The 25,161-nt window shown below is 36.9% G+C and overlaps 2 protein-coding genes across 2 annotated transcripts in view; one reads left to right on the top strand and one right to left on the bottom strand.

The window, feature by feature from the left end:
* Nucleotides 1-1,892, top strand: part of APPL2 (adaptor protein, phosphotyrosine interacting with PH domain and leucine zipper 2) — a 29,105-nt gene extending 27,213 nt beyond the window's left edge. Inside the window, exon 20 of the mRNA XM_018080417.2 lies at nucleotides 355-1,892. Within this exon, the coding sequence (XP_017935906.1) occupies nucleotides 355-483 (129 nt within the window). The 3' untranslated portion in view covers nucleotides 484-1,892. The remainder of the gene's footprint in view (nucleotides 1-354) is intronic.
* A 40-nt stretch (nucleotides 1,893-1,932) lies between these two features.
* The window catches only part of WASHC4 (WASH complex subunit 4), a 37,728-nt gene continuing 14,499 nt past the window's right edge, over nucleotides 1,933-25,161 (bottom strand). Inside the window, exons 14-33 of the mRNA XM_029963398.1 lie at nucleotides 23,333-23,459; nucleotides 21,926-22,051; nucleotides 21,337-21,444; nucleotides 19,513-19,659; nucleotides 19,320-19,399; nucleotides 18,330-18,435; nucleotides 17,434-17,550; nucleotides 16,263-16,431; nucleotides 15,973-16,127; nucleotides 14,371-14,445; nucleotides 13,451-13,555; nucleotides 12,446-12,580; nucleotides 11,594-11,702; nucleotides 11,072-11,138; nucleotides 10,284-10,370; nucleotides 9,629-9,776; nucleotides 8,243-8,339; nucleotides 7,556-7,752; nucleotides 6,581-6,680; nucleotides 1,933-5,155 (exon numbers count right to left, since the gene is read on the bottom strand). Coding sequence (XP_029819258.1) covers nucleotides 5,088-5,155; nucleotides 6,581-6,680; nucleotides 7,556-7,752; nucleotides 8,243-8,339; nucleotides 9,629-9,776; nucleotides 10,284-10,370; nucleotides 11,072-11,138; nucleotides 11,594-11,702; nucleotides 12,446-12,580; nucleotides 13,451-13,555; nucleotides 14,371-14,445; nucleotides 15,973-16,127; nucleotides 16,263-16,431; nucleotides 17,434-17,550; nucleotides 18,330-18,435; nucleotides 19,320-19,399; nucleotides 19,513-19,659; nucleotides 21,337-21,444; nucleotides 21,926-22,051; nucleotides 23,333-23,459 — 2,323 coding nt within the window. The 3' untranslated portion in view covers nucleotides 1,933-5,087. The remainder of the gene's footprint in view (nucleotides 5,156-6,580; nucleotides 6,681-7,555; nucleotides 7,753-8,242; nucleotides 8,340-9,628; nucleotides 9,777-10,283; nucleotides 10,371-11,071; nucleotides 11,139-11,593; nucleotides 11,703-12,445; nucleotides 12,581-13,450; nucleotides 13,556-14,370; nucleotides 14,446-15,972; nucleotides 16,128-16,262; nucleotides 16,432-17,433; nucleotides 17,551-18,329; nucleotides 18,436-19,319; nucleotides 19,400-19,512; nucleotides 19,660-21,336; nucleotides 21,445-21,925; nucleotides 22,052-23,332; nucleotides 23,460-25,161) is intronic.

Below are 25,161 nucleotides of genomic sequence, written 5' to 3'. Positions count from 1 at the left end.
TTAATATTTGCTGTATATTTTTACTGCTAAAATTTGAGAACAGGATGGGGGAATGAGCTTGTAGTCACAGGCAATAACCATGGGTATAACAAATAAATTATTGAGACAGTTATTTTTCTCCTTGCTTTTCAGTAACTAAAGAACAAAATTATTTTTTTTTCTTATGTACCCAGGAGGTGTCTTTACTTAAGCAAAAGGTATTATTTATGTTTCAAATCTTTAGAATAAAGGTTGTCCAAAAAAAAAAAAAAGAAGAAAAAATTGCAAAACCTTAGCAAGAAGTACTGGAAATACTGGGAAACCTGTATTCTCAAATGCTGCTGCAGCCTGCTGACCTCTCTTCTTTTTCTTCAGGACCCAGAAGCATTAGCTCAGCTAATGAAGTCTGTGCCATTAACAAATGATGGAAAGTTCATGCTTCTGAATGATCTGTCAGAAGAGGATGGCACCGTGCATGAAGGAGGGGAAGAATCAGAGGCATAAAAAGCTCCTGTCACTTCCTGCAGCCTGTGTGGGAGCAGCAAAAGCAGGGAGTCATTTTGCAAGAATCTCTGGGTTTCAGAGATTCTCTGCGCACACCCAAGGCCAGCTTCTCTTTTCCTGCGGGAGAGCACACGGCGTCTCTGCAGCAGAGTTCCCTCTGGATTTCCAGTGGAACGACAGCAGGACTTGGCCTTCCAGGCATTTTGCATTTGTGAATGTGTAGGGTGTAGCTGTGTCTGGGAAGCTGACAATCTTCAGGAAACGTTTCAGCCCAAGCCCCTTGCTGCTGGCAGGAGAGCACAGCTGTCAGCCACCGAGGGGTAATGGCATTTCTTCACACACACACAGCAGCCCCCAATTCCACTGAAATTCGTGTGAGCTGTCAGCTCCTTTAACAAATACCAGGCCTCAACTTTCCTACCATAGTCAATTTTCATAGTTTGCATGATTATGTGCATCTGAATGAAGGTTAAAAATGCACTATCTACTTTATTTCAGATGAAGTTATTTTTAGTCTAGTTGAAGTGTAACAAGATTTTGTGTTAGCCTATTTACAAAACAATTTGTTAAACACTAAATTTTTCCTATTAATATAATCTATTTTTATATTGCATCTAGAATAAGCTTACAAAACAAATCTAAGTGCCTACTCCTACCTTCATGGGGACCACACTCATGTTCTGTAATTAAGTAATGGACATAATGTACCTCTTTGATTTATTATTCTAAATACCACTGACATGCAAACCTCAGAAGTAGTCAACAAATGTGGCATGTTAGTTGTGTACAATTCTTCTATGGTTAGGTTTCTTAAACATTAAGTTGCCAGAGATGGTAATAGTAGGGCAAATAAGTACTTTTATAGTAAGAATTCTTTGTATTTTTAACATTGTGGTGACGTGCAACAGCTGAGTCTACCAGCAATCTTTGGTTTTAAGAAACTGAGCAATAAAATGTTAGATAAGTCTACAATGCATTGACAAGTCTCATAGTACCTTCCTTAGATACTAGAGACCTTTGGCTAATAAGTTTACATTTTTTTCCTTCCTGAAAACATGAGCAAGTGTACTTTGCAAGAACAAACAAAAATAAACAAACAGCTGTTATGGGGGGAATGGGTGTAATCTGTAGTATAGTTTGTGTTAATCAAGATGAGGTATCTAGAAAAAATGGCTGAAACTCCTCAAACTTAATTTAACTCTTCTCAGTCACTTACTAGGAGAGTACATTTTCTATAAGCAGAATCTGTGAAACAGTATCTGAAAGATCCCAGTTTGAAAGTGTTTGATGTGGAATAAATTTAATTTAACTGGTTACTGAATGTTTAAAAGAACCCTGGAAGAAACCTGTTAGTAACTGACACAAAAACTTCTTTATAAATAAAAGTTGAAGCTGTCTTATTAAAAACATTAACACCTGTTAACCTGGTGTTACTCAAGACACTAAGAATAAGGTTCTCAAAATTGCATTTATTAACACAGTTTTATGTACATGTTCTCTACTCACAAACCAAAGAGACTTAAGTAACAAAATACCCTTTTGTACAATGAGTTAGGAAACACTGAGTAAGTATTACATTTGGTCCTTTGTACCTGAGAAGCTGAAAACAGCTGTTGATGGATATCTGATGCAACTCAAATTTACTTCTGGTTACAGACTGCATTAGGACCTCCAGAATCTACCCTTCAGCACCAGCAGTTTGACCAGCTGGTGCTGCCGGGGCCATTCCTGGTCACCAGTCACTGCAAAGGCCTTGATCTTGGGGCTGGAAGGGAGTTGGGTGTCCGTGCTCTGCTCCCCCAGCCATCATCCTGCGAGGGGGACGGGTAAGGCAGCCCGGGGCTCCTGGCACAAATGGCACAGCACCGTGTGGGAAGGAAGGGTGCCAGACCTCTGGCAGAGCAGCTGCTGCCACTTCCACATGCAGCAGCCTGGTCACAAGACTGAACACACGAGGGCAGTGGTGGCAGCTGCCTGCTGGAGCCTGGCCTTCAGCCTGTTCCACCCATCCCGAAGGGGAAAAGACCTAGAGGTGTTTTATGTACCTGCAACACCTCATCATCCTCACTTACATCAGCCCTGGCAATTTCAAGTGAGCATGTCTGGTTTAGTTTGGGGGATATTTTGTTTTAGCTCCATCGTCTCATCTCCACATGACTGGGTAAGGGTCCATTTTGTTCCTGTAACTGGAGCAGGAGGGCAAAAGCAATGAGAAGAGTAGTAGCACCACAGCATGAATTTTGCACCTCTTCCATATCCTTGTGGGGGGAATAAAGGATGTAATGCGATTCAGTGTCATGTGTGACATCCAAACCCGGGACCCACCTTGTATTTCACACGAGGAAAGTCAGTCTGCATGTATATGCTGCTACATGACAAAGAGAAAGAAGGAAATACAAACTACAGTCCTGTGTTAGCAAGAATAGCTCTATTATCACTTCACATATTTGTGTATGTATATATTTTTGCCACATAGAGTATACATTCAGGTCTCCCAGATTGAACAAGCTTCTATAAAAATAGGCTGTCTTTCCTCTAGAATTTCCATCACTAGAACCAAATTAATTTGTTGACCACTATACTAACACAATACTCAGTTCACCTTATGTTCAACAGTCTGACCTTTCCAAGATAGTGTGTTTCCAAAAAAAAAAAAAAATGGAGAAGGGAGAACACAAGCACAGATTAGAGTGTGGGTCTTGTCTCGACTGCACACAGCTACCTAGTGAGGCCATCCTGGGGGAAATGAACACCACCTGCATGTGATTCTGCCACCACTGTGGAAGAAGGAAAGGTAGTGTTTGGCCCTTCCACTCCAAGACTTGAGATGAGAGAGGAATATGGAAGTATGTGCACAGCTACTGCAGCAGTACGGAAATGAGCAGCGAGAATGCTGATCTCGGCAGTGCTACTGAGTGTTCAGTGCGGGCACAGTTTGGTCAAAAAAGAAAATGTACACAAATTAAAAAAAGAACAAAACTGTATCAAAGTAAAAAAAAAAGCAAAAATATAAATCAAGTAATGCAGCATTCTTTAGGGCAGTTATAATGAATTAAAAAAAAAACAACACTTTAATGAGCCCAGCTGATTTTAACAGTCCAGGAAGCTTCTCTGTCATGTTTTCAGAACCAACAAATGGAACTTTCATATCAGTCTGGTCTTTCCAGTTGTGACAAAACATTCATCCTTGCTGTCTGAATGTTGAAGTGACTGGCGGGAAAGGGTGAATCAGAAGTACATCAGGAATTGTCTTAACCAGTGAGGTTCCCAAGAGTGGGTGGAACAATTTGAGCCATTAAAACAAGTATTAAAGCAAGTATGGTCTAAAAACACAGTTAATAGAGCCAAAAAAAAAAAACCCCAAGGGTAATTCTCAACTAAACTGCCTAGAGTAGGTTATTCTAGTTAGTAAGACCTAGAATTGTTTTATGTTCTGGGAGATAAAAACACACCTGTATCTTTTAATGAAAGTTGTGTTTTCTTTTAAGCTAAGTCTAGCTACTTAAGTTAGGAATCTGAGTAACTCTTGCACAATCTAGAACCTCTACTTGCAGGCATGAACAGATGTTATATAGAGTTCTCACAGTGTTCAGCAGCTTCTGAGCCTGCAGTGCAAGTATTGTTAATAAAGAGGCATGTAAGACTGTATGAACAACACAGACAGTACAACAGACCTACAAAGGCTGGAAATACAGAATTGAGGCTGAAACTTGCAATTAGGCACAACATATTCATGAACTGTAAGATCACTTAATAGTTACAGACACCCATCACAGTGTCTGGTCATAAAAGGAAGAGCTGATTGTGGTTCTATCTTGGCTCTGGATTTCCTTACTTCTGTGGATGCAAATCAGACCTTCAGTATGAAATGAGAAGTGATTTGTCATGTTAACTTTTCTGGTTTTCCCATTCTTTGATAAGGAGGTAAAAACAGCAGGGGAAAATAAATGCCTGACAGGATCTTTAGTTCCACAGTACAAATACTAGCTATAGTAATAATAAGGGGGTTTGGAATTAAACAGCAGTAAGGACTTCCATTTTGTGTAATAGATTTAACAAACATTCACAAGATACACTGTTAAATCTACAGTGTAATCTGTGACTGTATTAAATGCAGCAGGACTGCACAATAACATCTGAATTATTTTTTTGGACAACAGATACACACAATATCTTGATTCAATTTGTTTTCTGGTTGAAGAGATGCACCAGTTCAAATCTTGGACAAAACAGCCTGTGAGTTGGTTTGTGGTTTGTTTTTTTTTTTAATGCTGTGTTAGAGATGCAAGAATGCATCTAGAAATTAATAAGGGGTTTTTTTATCTGCACATTTTAAAATAACTACCTCCAAGGGCAACATTTTATATAATTATTTTCAATCTAAAGAAAGTGCTGTAAATAATGCAAACTCCTGAAAAATAGGAGTTCCTACAAGGAATATAGACAAACACAGACCTAGCCTCACTGGATGCTAGCATACATTTTCTCTTGGGTTTAACAAAGCAAGTAAATCAACTCTAGAGCTTTTACCCCTACAGAGTGTTACTGATGATGACAAGAACACGAGTTATTGGAGTAAGTAATCACCGCTCGTACCAGCCATGTCATTTCACAACAGGCTCTGCAGCCGTAGAGTTGGAAAGATCTCCATTGCTTGCTTTACCAGATTCTTCTATAAAAATAAAAAAGACATGGATCATGTTTAACATTTTAATCAAAGCAATAAAAAACTTTAGCATATATATATTATGCTGATGTCATAACAACCCGTGATGCAGTATTTCATGGTCAGTATGTGTAAAGTGACCTTACAGCACAAAGGGTCCTGGCCCTAAGAAGAAATCTATATTTAGGGTGAAAGGTTCTTCAGTCAGCAGTACTTGTCTAGAAGTTACACATACTTCCTCACACATTTTGCAGAATCCAAGTCCAAATGTCACAGTAGAAGGCAAAGATATTACAGTGTTCAAAACTTTCCACCCTGGTATGTGTTTCAAGCTTTTCTCACCACAAAACACATTTCTTGGGGAACTGAACAGGTATCACAACAGTGAATATTCATCCTAAAATATAATTAAGTAACTGATGTTCTACAGAATGCTTTCCTACAGACACCAGAGTAGTATGTCTATTCTTACCACAATGCTTGGAGTTCTTTGGCTTTTTTTTTTTTTTTGAGTTGAATGATTATTTGAGCAACTTCACTGAATATGATCGAATATAAATTCTTGCTAAAAGATTTCTTTCTTTACAAACTGTTTTCCTAGTGCAGAAGAAAACTGGTCTTTTCCTCCAGTGACTGTAATCACACAGGTCACTTATACTTTTGATAATGCTATAGTGGAAAATTATCTACCAATTCAATTTTTAATACACTGCTATCTGAGTTTCTAAGTAACTTGTGACTGAACTGCATTTCTGTATTTTCATCCTTAGAAGCACTGATTTCTTTGGAAAGAATTTTCCCATACCCAAGAGAATCTTTCAGAATTCATGAGGGAGAATATATAAGCAAGAATAATAAATGTAAGAGACCCATGGTACCTAGTCAAGAGACCATAACACAAAGTAGGATCTTACCCTTGGAATATATAATTCAATGGGAGACAAAACATATCATAAACATTTGAATACATATAGTAACTGCATCATCTGCCTCTGTAAGTTGAAAAACAGCTGGTAAACAACAGGTGAAAAACACCACTTTATGTCATACCAGCTAAGGTTGTACAGTAAAAGCTGTCATTGTCAACACTGGTAATTGAGGGGGTAACTATGATACTGAAGTTCCTGAACTTCATATTACTGCAAGTATATTCTCCCTGTCCCAGACTTTTTGGGGTTTGTTGGGTTTTTTTGTGGTGTTGCTTTTTTTCTACACCCCAGAAGCCCAGCTTGAAATTCACCTGTTCCAAAGAGGGCCTTCATGAGTGGTTCTTGACTTCTCTATCACCCTTAGCCCCACAAATCCCCTTCTGAAATACTGAATCAACCCACCAGCAAGAAAGCAGCTATGGAAAAAAGAAAAAAAAGCACCCTCCCTACTAAGTCCCACACTTTCATGAGCCAAAATGTTCTATGTGTAGCATTTGCCCACCTTCTTTTTCTTTCTTTTCCTGGTTTTCTTCTGCTGCAGTTTTATCTGCTCTGAAAAAAATTCTTGCACTACTTAGTGAAAAATAAAGGAGTTCAAATTCCTAAGGGAAAAGATAAAAAGAGGAGCATCAGTGTATCAGAAGAATGAATTTGCAGACAGATACCAATGGGATTTTTCAGGAGCATTTTAGGCAACTAGATTTCAGTATCTTAAATCTCTTAAAAAAAAAAATCTTTCTCCATTCATACCTTATTCACACGCATTTTACAAAGCAAATGTCAGCCTTTCCTTGAAAGGGCAACTTAGGCAAAGCAGCATCACTGCAACCTTGATCAGTTTTTGAACAAGGTTCAGTGATGAGTTTTCTAACACAGAGGACCAAACACAGTGCACACTCCTGGGAATCATGAGAACATACAGGGCTTTATCTATTTCAACAACAGACAGAATATAACCATGGGCTGTAAAAATAGCCAACTACAGATTTGTCCCATAGCCTTCTCAAATCAAGATAGAGAAAGCACCACACCACAGAGCTGCAGAGCTTCAAAATTCAAATGGATCTTTCCTCCAGTTGACAGCTAATGCATCATTCAACTTAGCAGCTCAAACTTAACACACAGGCAACTCTGAGGGTTCACAGTGTTATGTAAAATCTTTTAACACAAAATTTAACCAAAAGGTTATTCTCTCCCATTTAAGCATTTAGAATTTGGCTGCATTAGATTTCAAACTCCATGGGACACAGAATTCCATTCAACTAGGCCTTCCCACTCCACTCAAATATCACAAACACTGATGACTTCTTATTTGGATTACACACCTCAAGTGTTTATATTTGTTTTGCACTGTTGCTGTAGACAATGCTTTGGTTTTTGTTCTCTATGAAATCCATCAGGAAACAGATACCTGATTTGTGATGAGTAAGTTCTGAAGTCAGTAAAGAACAGAATAGAGAACTAGGCAATGCTGTACCTGTAAACAAACTTCCAGTCGCTTGTGGGTAAGGTTCATAGTTTGTAGTAGTTTTTCATCTTGATTAGTGGACTGCACGTTCTGTTGCTTAGCTACTGCTCTTATTTCCTTCACATACTTCTCTCTAACAGACTGGAACCAGTGCAGAGAATCAAACTCCTGGTATTGATCCAAAAGCTTCAGAATGTAAGCCACACCTAGTCATTAACAAACCATGTACCAAAGTCAACATGCAATTTGCAAAACATTTTGTGAACGTCTTTTATGGATCAGCCCAAGCTGATAATTCCCCCACAAATATAATTTAAATTGCAGTTAATTTACAATTAAATTTATCAGATCAAGGGAAAAAAATAATCACACTAAGGAACATGCTTCAGTTTTCTAACACCTCACAACTCCAAATACTTGCATTCCTTCTCATCTGGTTGAGATCCACAAGCTTTGACAGAAATTTGGAAACACCAATATATGATAAAACTGTCTGCTTCCATACACAGCTATTCCATGCTCAGGAGATTCTGAACACAACCATAACCCTCAAATTCACTGTGCTGAAGCCAAGACAAATAAAATTTAAATGACGGAATTTTTAATTATGGGAATAGACAAAGTATAAACAAATCATTTCTTGCAAATATTCATTACGCTGGCTTACTAAAGGCTACTGAGTGTGCTGCAACTTACCCATGGCAAACCCATCATCAGTGAAAGCTGCTCCACTTTTGTTCTTCTTATTCAATTTCTCCTTGCAACTGATTGAATGCTCCACAAAATTGACGGTCTGAAAAAGTGAAAAGCTGTCTTGGAATCACAAAGAGAGACTCACAAATTTCACAAGGCGTTCACACACATGCTGCTACCTATGAATATAATTGCATGCCCAAAGCTGTGCTAATTGTGTGGCCCATCCCTATGCATTTTTGTACAAAAACTTGTCCTTTTTCTAAATTTTTTTTTTTTTTTGGAAGAAAGTAAGTAAAGCTTTGGAAAACATTTGCATATGTGTAAGTTAAAAAAAAAAAGGTAGATCTTAATGTTCACTGTTCTTTTCAGATTCTGTTACTTCATATTCTTTTGGTGATTACTAGAGGTAAACATATGAACAAGTAAAGGATAAATAAAATAGCTCAGGTTCCTGGAAAGCTTAAAATAAAAGTCTTTTAAAGCTACTGCTGCTATTTCACTTTGTTTAGAAAACTGTAGAAATATTCCAATAGTCTTAAATTTACAATGATGTTGTACAATAGATCCAGTGATTGGTATGTGTTTGAATATGCAATAACTACTCGAGACACGGAAATGTGAGTAAATTAACTTCCAGAAAACCTATGACAGTTTCAAGTTTAACTATACTGAAATGCCTTTTGAACACTAAAATGGATGGTATATTCCTGAAACTGTATTTATCACAAAAAATTCCTCAGAAGAAAAGGAAAAATAACAAAAGTATTTGTCATGAGCCTTTATTTTTCCTCACTTCTATGACCATGACATACCTGTCCTCTCGCAGTCTTAAGTTTATGGCTCATCGACACTACTGAATTAGTTTCTAAAATGGGATGTTACATATCAATCCATCTGGATCATTTTAGCCTTTAAACTGAACTGCTTCCAAATGCTCAGAATGCTGGACTCAAGTGTGCATCACTTCCATTTAGTTGATCTCTTTCTAAGCAAAGCTTATTAGTAAGAGCAGGTCCAACTGCAATGGAGAGGGCCCCAATTTTACTGCATCAGAACATGACACTAAAAGAGCCTAAAGATACCCAACGGGATGCAGAAAGAGCAGACACATGAAGAATATGGTTTTAAACTCACTTGGCTTCTCCAAATTTCATTCAAGGAGAAGTAGCTTTTCTACAAGCACCTTTTTAGTGCTAGTATGTGAATTGAGATAAATAAAGAAAAACATGGCTTTGGACAACTATCAACGAAACCACACTCAAACCAATAACTAATCAGGGAAGAAAGTAGAATGTGATAGTCAACAGTCTAACACAAAATATTTAAAAACAAACCTGCTCTGACCCATTTCTTTAAAATAAGTCCTGGTACAATGCAAATACTCACCAGTGGGGGAACAATTATGTAGAAGTTCCGCAAATGCATGTTCTTTGGACTGCGGAATTCCGGAGCAAATACATCCACAAGCATTTTGAAGTACTCTGTTCCTTCTGCAAAGTTACGTGTGAGGTCACTGAGCACAGAGTCCAACTGCCTGCAGAGGGTAAGCAATGTGTTACCTGGTTTCTGCTAGAAGTTTCTCTGCTTACTCACTTCTTGGGAAAACAACCCTCTCTTCACCCTTTGGTACACCCACAATCCAGTATTTGGAAAAGAGTACCCTTCCTCCACAGCCAATTTGAATCATGTTTCTTGATTTAATTTCCTCAAGAAAGCTCTATGAATAGAATATTTGCATTTTTTCTACCTGAGGCCCTGCACATTCTAAAAGCAGAACTCAGACACATGGTGAAGAAAGCTTGTTAGTCTTTAACAACAAGGATTTCATCAGGACACCAGGCTCTAACAGTCTGTTAGTTCCAGTGCCACTTCGCATTTTCAAAACAACTCTTTCTGTTTTCTCTGCTTTGAAGCAAATATTTTTGCATAAAGGTAGCTGAACTTTTAACACACATACATAATACCTGCACTTATAAACATAAAATTAAAATTCTCTCATCCCATCCCTGCCCCAGACCTCAAAGGCATGAGGTCAGTGTACCTTGCTGCTTTTCGTGTTTCTTCTGAGAGTCCTTCTTCTTTCACCAGCTCTTCGAAGTTAACAATATCCTCCAGATCAGGAACAAACCTGAAAACTTACTGTTTGTTAGGATTATGCTCAACTGTCTATGTTCACTGAAGTATCTACCCCTAATTTATAATTCAATTAATTTAATCTTCTTGGCTTGAACTACTTACTTCAAGTTATATCATATCTGCCATACCATTTTCATCCAGGCACTATTAGCCTCACTTCTAAACACATACACACCATTATTTGTTCTTCTGCTTTTACTGGACTACCATCTCCTCTGTATCTTTTGATGCCCTTAGTAACTAAGTTTAATATTAATTTGCAAAAAAACTATTTCTTACTATGTAAAAGTCACTATGTTTTGATAACCTTCTATAAGCACAGACAATATCTATACAGAAAAAAGACATAGTTTTTCCAAGTTCCTCAAGGCTTGTATTATTTTTCCTTAATACGCCCTTGAAGTGATTAACATCAGAAATTACTGACTTAAAGACTAATGTCTTATGTGTACATTCTATTAACTTTTTTCCAGGGTTTTTCCATAGAATTTCTTTTATTTTTAGTGGTTTATGGCAATGATTGTACAGTTCTGAATTCCAGCACTGTCTGATAATTCCCCTTGAATGAAGGCATATAAATAGACCTTTTCAAAATTCATTGGGGATGGATAAGAATCTAGGGAATACCAACAAGAATAGGGAGTAAAGGAATGAGGAGGAGTAAACAGAAAAATGAAATATTTGTGGAAGTACCTAATTGCACTACTACAGCAGTGAAGTCCACCAGATCTTATCATTCGTACATAACCCATAGCGTTGCCTTTAAAAACAAGAAAAAATAAAAAAGTAATTTGAAATTACTTAAATCCACACACACACACTTTTCATAGCTCCTATAAGCTCTGAAATGTAAATTAATATAATACTTTAGCTGGGTATATGGCCATTTTTTAAGTACATGAACTTAGCAGTTTTATGTTTTTACTAGCAAATACACTCAATATGGATAAAAGTCAGTTCCATTAACATAAAGAAAAGAGCTGAAAAGGGAACAGGAATGTTTGCAAACTCTAAGTATATTTTGGATTGAGACATGCAAATGACATTACTGTGTAATTAGATGAGAGCATTTATTTAGCATGGGCTACAAGTCAACTACTTTCTGTCTGACTGAAATTAAATCTAGGTTTAGCCTGAGCTAAAAGTTCAGCTACTAGGCCACGAAGATCTCTTTCACTTAATAACATTTACAACATCTTAGATAGCATTTCATACCAATTTGACTTATGAGTTGCCTGAACTGGTCAAGATAGCTCTGGCCATCCGGGGTTATTCCAAGTTTTCTGATGCCACGGTTGAATTTATCTGCTCTTTCAAAGGGATACTAGAAAAATATTTTAGAATAATTTGTAAGAATAATTACTTATCATTAGGAAAAAAAGTAGTCATCATATCAATACAATTCTATTTGCAATGTAGTCTTACTTCACATCTACAGTTTCATTTTTTTTATAAATTATATACCTGTTTGTCTGTATTACATGACAAAAGTCATTTGGCTAAGTCATTTCTGCAAGTTGAGAAGTAAAACAGAAGTGTTACTGAGAACAAGAAAGTATTCCTAAGAGAAATAAGTACATGACATACAAAGAAGCCAGCTGTCCATTTTACTAAGTACATAGTCTTCAAATTTTTCAGAAATCAATTTTCTAGCAGGGAAAAATCAGACCCTCATCCTCAAATCCTGACATACTGGAATGAGTACTACACATTCACATCATTTTAGATTCAATTTGAATAAGCTTATTATTCAAAACTGACAACTGTTAAGCATGTTTTGGACCAGAAATTTAGAACCTCCAATAATCTACTACCCCATCAAATCATCCTTTTCAGGTCACTGGGAGAATGATTTTAGCCAGCCTCATGTTTACAGAGCAGACAGAATGAAAAAAAGCCATCCTGAATACAGACATTTGTAACACTGCATTTTGCTAGGACAAAAGATGTCACTTTGTATGGAGATACACAAATAATAGGAGTGTTATGGTTTGGTGCACCTTCAGTCACATAAAAGTAGCAGTTCTTATAGCCAAGTTACTCTCAAGCCATCAAAAACTACAATACCTTGTGATCATTTTGATCCTTGACTTCCCTGAAGAATCTGATGTCTTTGATAAGTCTGGATTTGATATGTTCATCATACATGAACTGGCTAAAAATATAAAACTTTTTCCTCAAAAATTGGTAAGTGAAGTTTACCTAGATGACAAAAAGAAAAAAACCAGTCATATCAAAAAAGTTAGCAAAGTAACAAACACATCTAACAGCCCTTTTTCAGAAGATGCCTGAGTACCTTGTACTATAAGTTCTCAGCATTTTTTAATTTCACTGGTTTAAAAGAATAAAGAAAACCATTCTCCTAGAAGGCCTACTCTCTTTCAGGAAAGGCAGAGAGATCAAGGGACAAGTTCACTATTTCTGTCAATGACATAACCATTAGTTTGTCTGGAATATCCTGTGACTATCCTTTTGAAGTAACACAAACATTTCAAATTGAAATGGGCAGACATGCTCAACTTCTTCAGTCAAGTCACAGAATCTGCATAACCTCCTGACACACCTTTTTCACTTCCTCAAAGTTTTCTAAAACACTTTCCCCTAAGGCAGAAGTACATTTCTACCCTACATATTTAATGCTTCTCTATCTGCATAAATAAGCTTACTCACAATCAGAAGTGAATAATTCTACATTACCAGGAAATGTAAAAGCACTTGAGAAACTGAAGCCCCCACTCTCAGAAGAATACTGCAAAAAACCATTAAAACCTTATTTTTCTAATAATTTCCACTTTGAAAGTAATGACTTGAGAGTGGGTTCACTATTTCAGCAAGGTTCTTTTTTTTTTTTTTTTGATAGGGTCAGAAGAATAGAAAAAAAGAAAACAGCAAAGAGGTAAAAGTTAAGCAGCAGACTGGAAAGCATCAACCTGAAAATATCTTTGGCACTGTATGGAGACTATCACATTATTAAAACTGAACAATGACAAACTATTAGGAGATGCAGGATTTTGGAGGCTTTCATGCACAATTAGAAAAAAATAATCCAACAACAGTGCAAAAGATACTCACTGTTGTGTTCATGATTCCTGTTCCATGAGTTCGAATTGAATTAGCAATGTGCCGGATATTGATGGTGTTCAAGTGTTTGTTATTACTTGTTCTTTCAATGAAGATCTGGGAGGCACAGAGGGAAAAAGAAAGTTAATTACTCGAAACTGGTTCTGTGATATATTATCAATCTAAGTAGCACATATTCTGTTTCTGAAAGCAGTTGATAACTGGTGATTAGGGAAAGAACCAAAGAAATGCAGCATGCACAAACTTTATCTGGTAGGTTCTTCCAATTTTTACAGAGTTGTGACTCAACAATTCCAAGGCAGATGTTCCACTGAGACTCACATATTTATTGAGACTATATCTGACATTAAGTGGTCTAAACTCTTTTGACACCTGTTTGTACTTTTGGCCCCACTATTTACCATGGCAACAAGTTCCACTACTGAACTTTGTGCTGTGGGAAAAGTACTTCCTTTTCTTTAAGAAAGCTGCTCATTTTTGTGGTGGGCCCCTCATTCTCACACTGTGAGAAACCCCATAGGTTTGTTCCCTGTAGATGTTCTCCATGTCATTCACTGCTTCATCTCTCCAATAACATGTTTTCAGATACCCATTTTACAAGTTCAAAAATCACATATTTAGTATGTATGTCCTCATAGAGCAGTCAATTATCCTTGCTGCCTTGTAGATTCACTGGAAAATTGACATGGAGTGATCCACTGGCACACCATATCCAAAATATGCTTACACAACATTCTCCAAGACCAAGCTACAGTATCCCCAAAGACATTTTTCTAGAGCAGCAGTAGCCATTTTACAACTTGTCACTATGTATATTCAGCCTAGGTTTTCCTTACATATATATTACTCTACATTTCTCAACCCCTTCAAACTGGAGCCAAATGCCAGGAAAAGGATGGGATATACCTTACCTGATTATTCAGATTGTAGAGGTAGCGGGACACAAAAACATGAATATTTCTCATGATTTCCAAAACATCCAGACCCTGAAACAACATTATTTATTGAGAATTACTATGATAAAACTCCTCAAGAACATGTCTAACCACTAAGGTGCAAAAATACTATTTTTTTATTGTTACTTGAAGATGTTTTAGGAAGCAATGTTTTCCTTTGCAAAATGAAGAATCTCTTAATTTTTGTTCAGTGTCTGCAAGATAATGCTTAGAGGAGATAAAGCAACTCAGCCCACATTTTAACATTTACACTGCTGCCTGGTTTTTTTCCAGCTTCTCCTGAAAGTAAGTAATCCCTCAAGTTTATTCCACAAGGCCCAATTATAAAAAAAAATTTGGCTGTTCTCAGATTCCAAATGGAAGCTTGCCTTAGAGATTTCTGCAGACATATAGATGTCTACAGAGACATAAGCAACTATGTACTTTTTTATATTCCTTTGCCCAACCTTTCTAGGAGACTGAAGTTTTCTATTTACAATACAAATTTTGCAGTTGTTTTGCTTGAAGGAGTCCATTCATTATCAATGTGCATGGAGAGGATGCTATTTAATTTATACACTCTATTTCCAGTTGTGCCATGGATTTTATCAGGATTTTCCTGGGGCTGGAGGGTTATGGAGTGTGAGTTGTCTTTGTTTTGAAGTAAAGCTTATATCAGAACGAATGTTATGAAACCAATGTTGTGAAATTATTTAATTTTTTATAACAATGTGTTGGCCAAATATTGTCAATAGAAAGCCAAACCCAGAAACAGAAACTGATCTACAGCACTTTTGTACCAAAAAGCAGCTAGAATTGTTAGTTCTGTGCCCTCCTTCAACTTAGGAAGACACAGTCATCATGAACATTAGAAAAAAAAAAAGGCAATATTTCTACGAGCTTTCACCAATGTGTTAATCCAAATGAGGGAATGAAGCTAACTGCCAAATGTGTCCAAGATACTAAAACTCTTAAAAGAAAGTCTTCAGAAATATGCAATTTGTAGACCCTATAAAAGTGAATACATTCACCATTAACTTGATGACACTGTAACTTTATTCTGCATGTAACCATGTTTAGCAGTTTTGAGGGGGCTGTAAGTCACTCTCCTATTAGTCTAAGCACAAGTGTCTCAAAGTCCTCAATGTCCAGCCTGTGAAACAGTTTCTCTTGATGATCACTAAGGCAAATCTGCTGAGAAGCAAGCAGTAAACCAAGGAAAAGACACACCATGCAAAGGTCATTCCAGACTTGTGACAGTTTTATTTCAGACGCATTGCTTGTCAAATTGCTGACACTGAATCTTCAAGAAAACATTCTCTGACTTTGCATACTTGACTCATTTCATTAAATCTTATGTTAAAAAAATGAATCATACAAGTCCAACATGAAATTAACTGATATTGGTGTGATCTCCTAAAGTAAGTAAAGATGCTGTCTCACAAGTCAACCAGAAACTAAAGGTCACTTTTTCCAAACAGTTCTCTATTCTTGGGTACTTTAATTTCAATCAGTCCTTTGAACAGCTAGCTAGTGTGACAGTGGAATGGAACAAATTATACCCTGTGGGCACTGTACCTGTTCCAGAGTCTGGCTGGGAAGATGTGCCTCAGTCATACTCAAACCATAGCGCTGCGTTGCCAGGTTTCTCATTTCACTGTAGGTGGCCCAGTCATGAAGAGCTACGGTCGTTAAGTTGTAGAAGGTCTTGTCCAAATAGTGGGTTACATATGCTGTAAACACATAGAAGGATGAACTAAAATTATACCACCTATCTACTTAGAGAAGTGTGGAAAAAAGTGAAGAGATATACTAAGCCAAAGTATAACAGAGATGAAAATAATAGAAGAAAACATGTAACTCCTCACCTTTTATGTCAATGAATCGATTGAAAAAACGTATGGGGTTCAGAAAGAAGAAGTGAGCTAGATCCTTCATACCAACTCTGAAGGGGTTTCTGTCATCCAGCTTTAGGTGTGTATGAACTGATAAGCGTAGGTCCTTCTCTATCTCTTTACACAGTTTGTCCAGCAAGTGCTATTAAGGAAAGTTAGGAAAAAAGAAAACGAACACAAACCAAAAACAAAACCAAAAAAGTCATGTTCAGTATCCACTTACAATGCTCTGTTAGCAGAATCAGAATTTCTCTCCACAGATACGTGGACTGACTGAACTACTGATGACAGCTTTGCCTTGGCAGATCCACACAAGTCCAAGCAAATCAACACTTGGGAGCCAGAAGGATATTTATTTCCTGTGTTCTTGTTCTAGAACACCATAGTAAGAAAAAGCTATACAGCTCAGAAAAGGCAAAGGTTTAACTACCTAGTGCCATATTTTGCATGACTAAAATTTCCATGTAGGAAATTAACGAAATTTAAACTTAAGTATTCTCACTTCTCATCTTAAGGGGAACTAGGCTGAGGGCTGTCTATCTAAATACTAAGACCTAATTCAGTGAGGAAGAGTCTTGCAATAAGCAATTTGGCCTGAATGTCTGAAGAATATGTAATGTTTGGTTTTGAACTAGTCAAATAAAAACAGTGGTTCAAAAGTTAAAAATCAGGATTAAGGAAATGCAAATTTGCATTTTCTTTCTGTCAAACCTTCTTCATAATTCTAGATAATAATTCACTCAAGAGGCCATCTACATTTGCAGACTGTTCACTACTAAAAGCCATGCATACTAAAAACAGTAGCACTTATCTTAGGCAGAAGCAGATTAGCAGAAGCTAATCTGACAAAAAGCACTCCTCTGTCTGCACAGTCAAATCTGTAACTGAGGTTTTGCTAACTTATGTAATTTAGGGAGCATTATTTTCATGTTCCCAGCCAACAGATACCATTAACAACAGGTCTTAAATAACTGAAATCATCAGTCAAACTGAACACTTTCTTATTTTTTAAAATACTTCACATCAATCTCAAAGTTCTCTGTGTTATTTTTATTGATCATATCAAGTTTGGTAGAGTAGATGCTAGCCTGTAAAGATATTCCAAGCTTAGTGGTGTCTCTAGTTTCCAATCACAGCAAATTACCTCATTGAGCACTTCCATGATTTCTTTGTCATAGCATTCCAGAAGCACCTCATAAGATTCCAGGTGTCTTGCATGCATCATAGCAGGCACACAGTCCCGTAGTGCACTAAACATATACTGAAAAAAAATATTACTCTTAACAGACATGTCACCAGCATCTCAAATAATATTCAAAGCTAACAAAAATCAAAACCACTGGTCTTCCCATTTTTATTAAAAATGGACTTCATAAACCCTGCTAAAGTTTCCTGTCCTTAATTGTACATCTGAAGTATTTAGTTGCCATTGATTTGCTGACTGGAAGATCATATTTTTTAGCTATTTCACCAGAAATTATTTGCACTATGTTCATTTAAGTACTGTAACTGACCATGGCATGTACAACTCTGGAACAGATGATTGATTTTTATCAGGATTATCAAGCTAAAGCATAATTCATTTCTGCAGCAAACAGATAATATTTCAATGAGGGGAGGAGAGATGAGGGGTGGAAAAAGCTACAGGACAACTATTCCACACAGAATCACTGAACATAGTGATATGTGCTTTAGAAATATGTAACCACAATGAGGAACAAAGGCTTTTAGTGTTCAAGTCTGGCAAAGAGTGTTCATTTCAAATTAGAATGAATGAAGAGAGGAACAAAGACAGACAGACACACAGGGACCCAGAGTTAATAATAGCAACCCACGATTTTTAGAGCAATCTAACAGATATATTTAGAATAAAGATTGCTTTTATAACCTCCAGACTGAGAAGAAATGTTTGCTTTGGGAGCAGCCTGGTTTTTACTTTTTTTTTTTGAGCTTTTCCTTTAAGAGCTTTAGTCTAAGCTTTACCGTCTCTTCATGTGAATCTCTCCCCCAACAGCAGCTTGTTAAACTAACATTACTTACATGTAGTCTAGCAGAATCAACTGCATTCTCATACACATCATCCAAATAGATTGGAAAGACTGCTCGATGCCAGTATAAGAAACAACAGTCGCATTGTGCTCGAACTCTAGAATATAAGATTACTTATTAGACACAGAATTGGAAGAAACCATTCTTCTAACACAGTGATACTTATTTTAGTGTGTTTAAACTAAAGATGACTGCTTTTCATGTCGAAGTTTTACACAGTTAACATTCCAGATGAGCTGTCCTCCCAAAGAAAGTTCTTTAATAACAAGAACTTTTTATTTCTTGTTTCCCACTAGCCTATTTATAAATAAAAGCTACCTGCTTTAGAAAAAAAGCAGGCTGAGTGGGCCTCACTCAGCAAAATCCTAAATAACTATTTTGTTATTACATGCAATTAGTAGCCTAGAGGTCAAATGTATCTTGTTGGTTTCTCCTGTAAGTCAAAGGAGTAACAGGCCTCTCCTGATACAACCTGTGAACACTTATGCCAGGAATTTAACTGATGAGTCATCCACTGAAGATGTTTGTCTCTCTCCACAAAATATGCATGGAACCCAGACATCCACCTGGCTTTCAGATGGCCAACATTATGTAACTTGAGTGTCCACTGAAACTACAGCAGCAGTAAAACATGGTGTGACATCTCCAAACAGACTGGTACTAACTCATAAATTTTGGGTTTGAGTTAGGAGGAAGACATCAACTTATCACAAAGCCAAGTCATCCAAGGAAGTGACAGAATTTCTGAACAATGACAGAAGTGAATTACCTAATGGGCAACAGTTAGGTAAAATATGACTTGCCCAAAGACCAGAGTTTCAGTGTTAACTCTGAAATTTTTTTCTGTCCATCCCTGGGTCTACAAAACATGCAAAAATCACCACCAGCATGCAGTGACCAGATTTTGCCATTCACACAGTGAAGATACAGCTCCCCCAGAGACACTACACTGCCTTCTATATACTACATGCCACTGCTTACCGCTCTGTAAGTTCACTGATCAAGTCTAGTTTTTTCAGAACTAACTGGAGGGGAATGAGTTCTTCATCTTTAAAGGTTTTCTGTGGAAATGAAGAAAAAAAAAAAGGCAAAATAAAAAATAAACACAAGATTACATTTATTTATAAGACACTACAACAAACAAGTAAAGGGCTGGAACAATCATGGCACTTACCATCTGTGTTCCCACACTTAGTGCAAGGGAAACAATCAGTCGCCTCTGTTTTGTACTTGGCCCATTGAGGGTATTCTCAGCCAACACCAAAGCAGAGAGGACATCCAGGCGTTGCTCACTGTACTTTTTATCAGAAATTACTCTTTTCTTGATGACAGAAAGACAAAGAAATTCAGAGAAAAGTTACCTAAGCCCAAAAGTAACAGCTTACTACTTATTTCCAAAGCTTGTGGACTTGTCATAAATTATTTCTGCAAACAAATTATGTTTTGTGAACAGAGCTCACTGAATCCAGATTCACTCACTCCATCAGTTCAGCAATATTGCCTACCTATACCGTTGGAATACGTGCAGTTCAAGGTGAACATAGGTCCTACAGAACACAAACACTGTGCAAGCTGCATGCAACTGCATGCCAATTTTAGTTCTAAGGAACATGTAATTTAAATTTTTAATCAGCAACTCTCTGCTGTTGGTAACAAAATCCAGCTTGCAGCTGAAAAGCCACAAGGTGTACAAACATGGTAATAACTACAGCTTGCAATTTTCTACAAATTTTAATTTACCAGAAAGATTAGGTGACCATATTTGCATGAACAAATGAAGGGAACCAAGTCTTCTGGCCAAGAAGCTGAAGTCACAGATGTATTTGTGAGTAGCAGTGTAACTCAGAAGAGGTACACTTTCATGAAAGAGTTAAAGAAAACATCTTTCAATTTTAAGTGTATTCAACACGAAGCTCCCAACCTTACCTGCTATATACCTTATACCTTACACCACTTAGAAACAAAGTGGAGCAGATAAAGGGTAGTACTGATGGATTCTTTTACTTACCAACAACTACCTTTTACATATTTTCTGATAAGTAGTCAAAACATCAAGAATTGGTCACCTATGGGTTCTCTTTAATATCCTTCAATACACCAGTCTTAGCATATTTCTATGCATTTAGAAATAATTGTCATGTAATTACAGATATAATTTGAAAAGGTTATGAAAGTTATCCACACATATGTGAACTGTTTGAAGATATAGTTTTTCTTAGTAGCTTTGAAGCCTAGAATTTCTTCAGTTCATGCTACTCCTGCTAAGTATATACATATTGTTTTTAGAAGTACAACTATTTTGTTTGTTACCCTAAAAAAATACAGAGAAGCCAGATACATAAATTGAGATTACAGCCAAAGAAATGGGAAATTCTATAGCTGCAATGATAACAATAGTATACATCCTTTGTAATTCTGGTACTGATTGTGATGAAAGAATAAAAACAATCAGTAATATATCAGAACAGGAATACTAAAAATCTCATTTTCCTATTTGCCCTGAATTCTGAAATTCAAGATGATAAGCAAAGGAAGCCATTTTATCCCACAGTGAAACAGTGAATATATGTCCACACTAGACTCCTGTAAGCCATCATGTACTGCTACTTTGCCAAGCAAAGATTTAAATAACAGCCTGTTTGCTTAGACCTGCAACAGATTGTTTTATGAGTGTGCATCAGAAAAGAAGTAAGCAAAGGTCAGTTTGTGAAAATCACTAGAAATAAAAAACAAAAAGAACACAAGAGGAAGATGACAAGAGATGCAGCAGTTTAGAGTAAGAGGGGAACCATTCTTGGTCAAAAAATAGATAACCACCTATGCTGTACAGTTTTCTGGGATACAGCTCTGAACTTCTGGAAAGCTGATATATCTGTGGATTATGACAGAGAATTACACTACAGATCTTGAAAAAATAAGAAAAATACTTTAATTTAAAATTAATATTTTTTAAAATACTTAGCTAGGAAGACTAATTATTAGAACTTGGATTACATACCTTGGCTACAGAAATAGAGTGAAGAGCCTGATACTGCAGATGCTGAGTGATATGTGTCACAGAGTCTGCCACAACCATACTTCTTCGGTAAAACATGTGTTCTATTGCCTGAAGTCAATCCCAAAACACAACAGTTCATGCAGTTACTGAAATTGTTGCCTTTAGAATCTGGCTTTATGCTGGGTGACTAATCCACACAGCAAATACAGACTCTTTCCACTTTGCAATGTAACCCTTAGAAAGTGAGAAAAATCAAACTGCTCGGGAGCATAAAAAAGTTTCAGGACTGATCTAAGGAATCACTCAACTGGTGAGCAGCTTGGCAGAAAAGAACCTGAGTGTCCTGGTGGACACCAAGTTGAATGTGAGGCAGCAACATGCCCTTGCCACAAAGAAGGCTAATGGTAGTTTTGACTGCATTAGACAACACTTGGCTGACAGGTTGAGGGAGGTGACCCTTCACCTCTATTCAACACGTCTGGAATGCTGGGTCCAGTTCTGTGCCCCTCCCAATTTTTTTTAATATGGGATGTGTGATCAATGTTCATTGTAATCTCCTACGTGAAATAGTTTTCATCCAGTGACCTACCTTCAGAAGTTCCACAAGTCTGCACAGGGCTTTCACTGAGGTTTTCGTCATAGGTTTTTGCATTGACATGTAAAGATTCATTGTAGTTTTAACGATGGTGCTAAGACTGTATGCATAAAGAAAACCCTAAAAATAAAATGAATACAAGGGGAGAAAAGAAAAATAGTATTTCCACAACGTTGTCAATCAAATAAGTCCTCTCTGACAGTCAGCATAACGGACAATTTTTGCCTCTGCACATCAGAGAATCTACCACTCCACTGTATTAAGCAAGCCTGAGATCCCAAAGCTGAATAAAACCCTTTCAATAGCAGACATATGAACTGCCTATGACTCAGTAGATCATCTGATTCTAAAGTCATTCAAATTAAACATAGGTTAGTGAATTAATCACAGAGCCTCAAAGGTGTAATAATTTCAGACCTACTGTAAACCAACCCACCAAACAATTCCCATCCCCCCAAAAACATCCTATCACTAAAACAATCTAAACCTTCCAGATTCTGTGGAATAAATACACAAACAGTATTTATACAGTTTTACACTTTTGAAATAGAAATGTCCATCCCACAATAAAGAAACCAACTATTTCCACATCAATATATGCTAAGCTTTTAAATACAATGTCAGTTACATAAACCATGACAAAAACATTATTAAACTTATTCCAAAGAAAAAACAGTAACAATAAAAAAAGATAGGAAAAGTCTGCAAGCACTGCAGGAAACTCAATTCAGTACGGAGCAAAATTCTAAGTCCACTGCAAGTAATTTCAAGGTAAAAACCACAGATCCTAGCACATGTGTGTCTTCAGTTACAGAAGATTCAAGACCATGCTTTCACACACCTTACTGATTTTCTGTCAGGCAGACAGATACATATAAAGTTGGCAAAAAATAAATTCAGAAATAAGACGCATCTTACACTAAGACTACATGCTGTTAGTAGTCTGGTCAAAAGAAAACCAGTTGTCTCTTGCAAAGAACCATCAGTAGGCAAAGCACAATGAAACACAAAACCTTTACTGGGAGCATGTATTGTCCTAAATAAAACTAAATTAGACACAGGTTCAGTCCAACTTAAGTACCTCATGACTCAAAAGGAAAGAAACCCAAAACCTTTACTACAGAGCAGATGAAGTTTTCTTGATTTCCTAAGTCTAGAGAAAAATCCAAAATTTTAGCCATCGAGTATTTAGTCAGATTCCCTTTCTCTACATCCTTTATGGAAAGGTCTTTTATACAGAATTCCTTAAAGAGTATCTACTGGGCATTAAAAGTGTTATAAGACTTCCCACACTGTAAATTATACACTGATGATCACAGGACTCCTGTGATTTCCTTTTATGTTCAACAATTTGCATCAAAACATCAGTTTGCTGCATCACCGCATTAAAAGACTGCACACCTGGATGAAGACATTGCAGCGGTTCGAAAGATCTTCAGAAAACTTTGTCATGCGTTGCTCCTTGGACAAGATAGATTCCATTTTTGTCATCCACGAGCTCACAAAAACATAATATGACTGCATATCTCTGGGGAAGGAAACAAAGAATGTTGCTCGCCTCAAATAAGAACAGTGTGAAGACTTTCTCTTTCCAAAACTTAAAATTCTTGCAAGGGAAACATCTTAACTCTTCAGTCCCCAAAATAACAACTCACCATTCCCAAAAGTATCAGAACCACATACTCATTTACTTTTTAATTCTCTATAGGTAAGGATTAGTCTGCCAATTATATCTGTACAATGAGTCAAAAATCACCTGTCTTTCAAGAGAACAAATGGCCCTCTTAGTAGTACATATACTACACTTCCTTAAATTAAAACAGGAAATAAAACTGTTAGAAAATGCTTTTAAAGACTACACAAAAAAGTCCAACACTGGGTATAAGTTTTTTCATCCAAGTTTGAATTTCTGTTGTATTATATACACACACATACAAAAGTATAATTTGTCATTACATCAATGTCAGACTGGACTGCTCTTACGTAACAAAATTCTACAGAACTTTATCTGCTTGAATTACACTAGTAGTAATTAAATGTTCAAATAGAGTTCACTTTTATAAAACTCTTTATTCCATGCTATCGAATTGCAACACTGCACTACAACTTATTGCAGCACTTGTAGCAGGAATATATTCAGATCACTGATTCTGTTACCAAAAGTTACACTTTAAAGAGGACTCATATTTAAGGTAATAGTGCAATTATCAAAAGCAGTGCAAGGATTTATAAAAAAGCAAGAAAACATTACTTGCACTATTCAAATCAGCAGAAGGAAAATCTGGATTTTATTACAATATCCTCAAAATTGTGTGTACAAAGTAAGGCAACAAAGCCTGTGAAGGGTCTAGAGCACAAGTCCTATGAAGAAGCTGGGGTTGTTCAGCCTGCAGAAAAAGAGGCTCAGGAAAGACACTACTGCTCTCTACAACTGCCTGAAAGGAGATTTTAGCAAGGTGACAGTCAGCCTCTTCTCCCAAGTGACAAGACAAGAGGAAATGGCTTCAAGTTGTGCCAGGTGAGGTTTAGATTGGATATTAGGAAAATTTCTTCACCTAAAGGGTTGACAAGCACTGGAACAGGCTGTCTAGGGAAAGGGTTGAGTCACCATCTCTGTAGGTGTTTAAAAGCCACGTAGATGTGGTGCCTGGGGACATGGTTTAGTGGTAATGGCTCAGAAATAATTGGGTTAACAGTTGGACTTGATTATCTTAGAGATCTTTTCCAAGCCAAATGATTCTATGATTCTACGAAATGTCTGTGAATACACAGATTTTTTTTCAACCTCTTTTTAATCTTAAGTACCACTGCCCAAGACCAGAAGCAAAGCAGCAGTGCAGTTATGCCCCATCCAGGAATTAAAGCCCAAAAAAGACTCAGTCACAGCTCTTGAATCTTTCTGTGGTTGCAGGACATAAACTAGGAAGAAGTGGATTGAAAAAAAACAGGGAAGTAGAGAAAATAATCTGTCAGAGGATCACGTAGGCAAGGAGTTGCTTTTCCCCCTTCCCTCCTCCCCTCCAACTCAGTTCTGCCAGCTTGCTTGTAGGGTTTGAAGACAACATGAAAAATTAAAGTTTTTACTCCTATTCCACAGAACCCAGTTTCCACCTTCTTGTTTTGGTCTGAAACAGAAATCTTAGCCCTGTTACCTTCCTATGCAGTACACTTGTTCTTAACAACTAAAAAAAATTCATCTTATCTTTAAGCATATTTTAGAAGAGAAGGAA

The sequence above is a fragment of the Manacus vitellinus genome, unplaced genomic scaffold (assembly GCF_001715985.3).
Source record: "Manacus vitellinus isolate BGI_N305 unplaced genomic scaffold, ASM171598v3 scaffold_5_pilon, whole genome shotgun sequence".
NCBI lineage: Eukaryota > Metazoa > Chordata > Aves > Passeriformes > Pipridae > Manacus > Manacus vitellinus.
The sequence above is the reverse complement of the archived record's forward strand: the minus strand, read 5'-3'. Positions and strand labels throughout refer to the sequence as shown.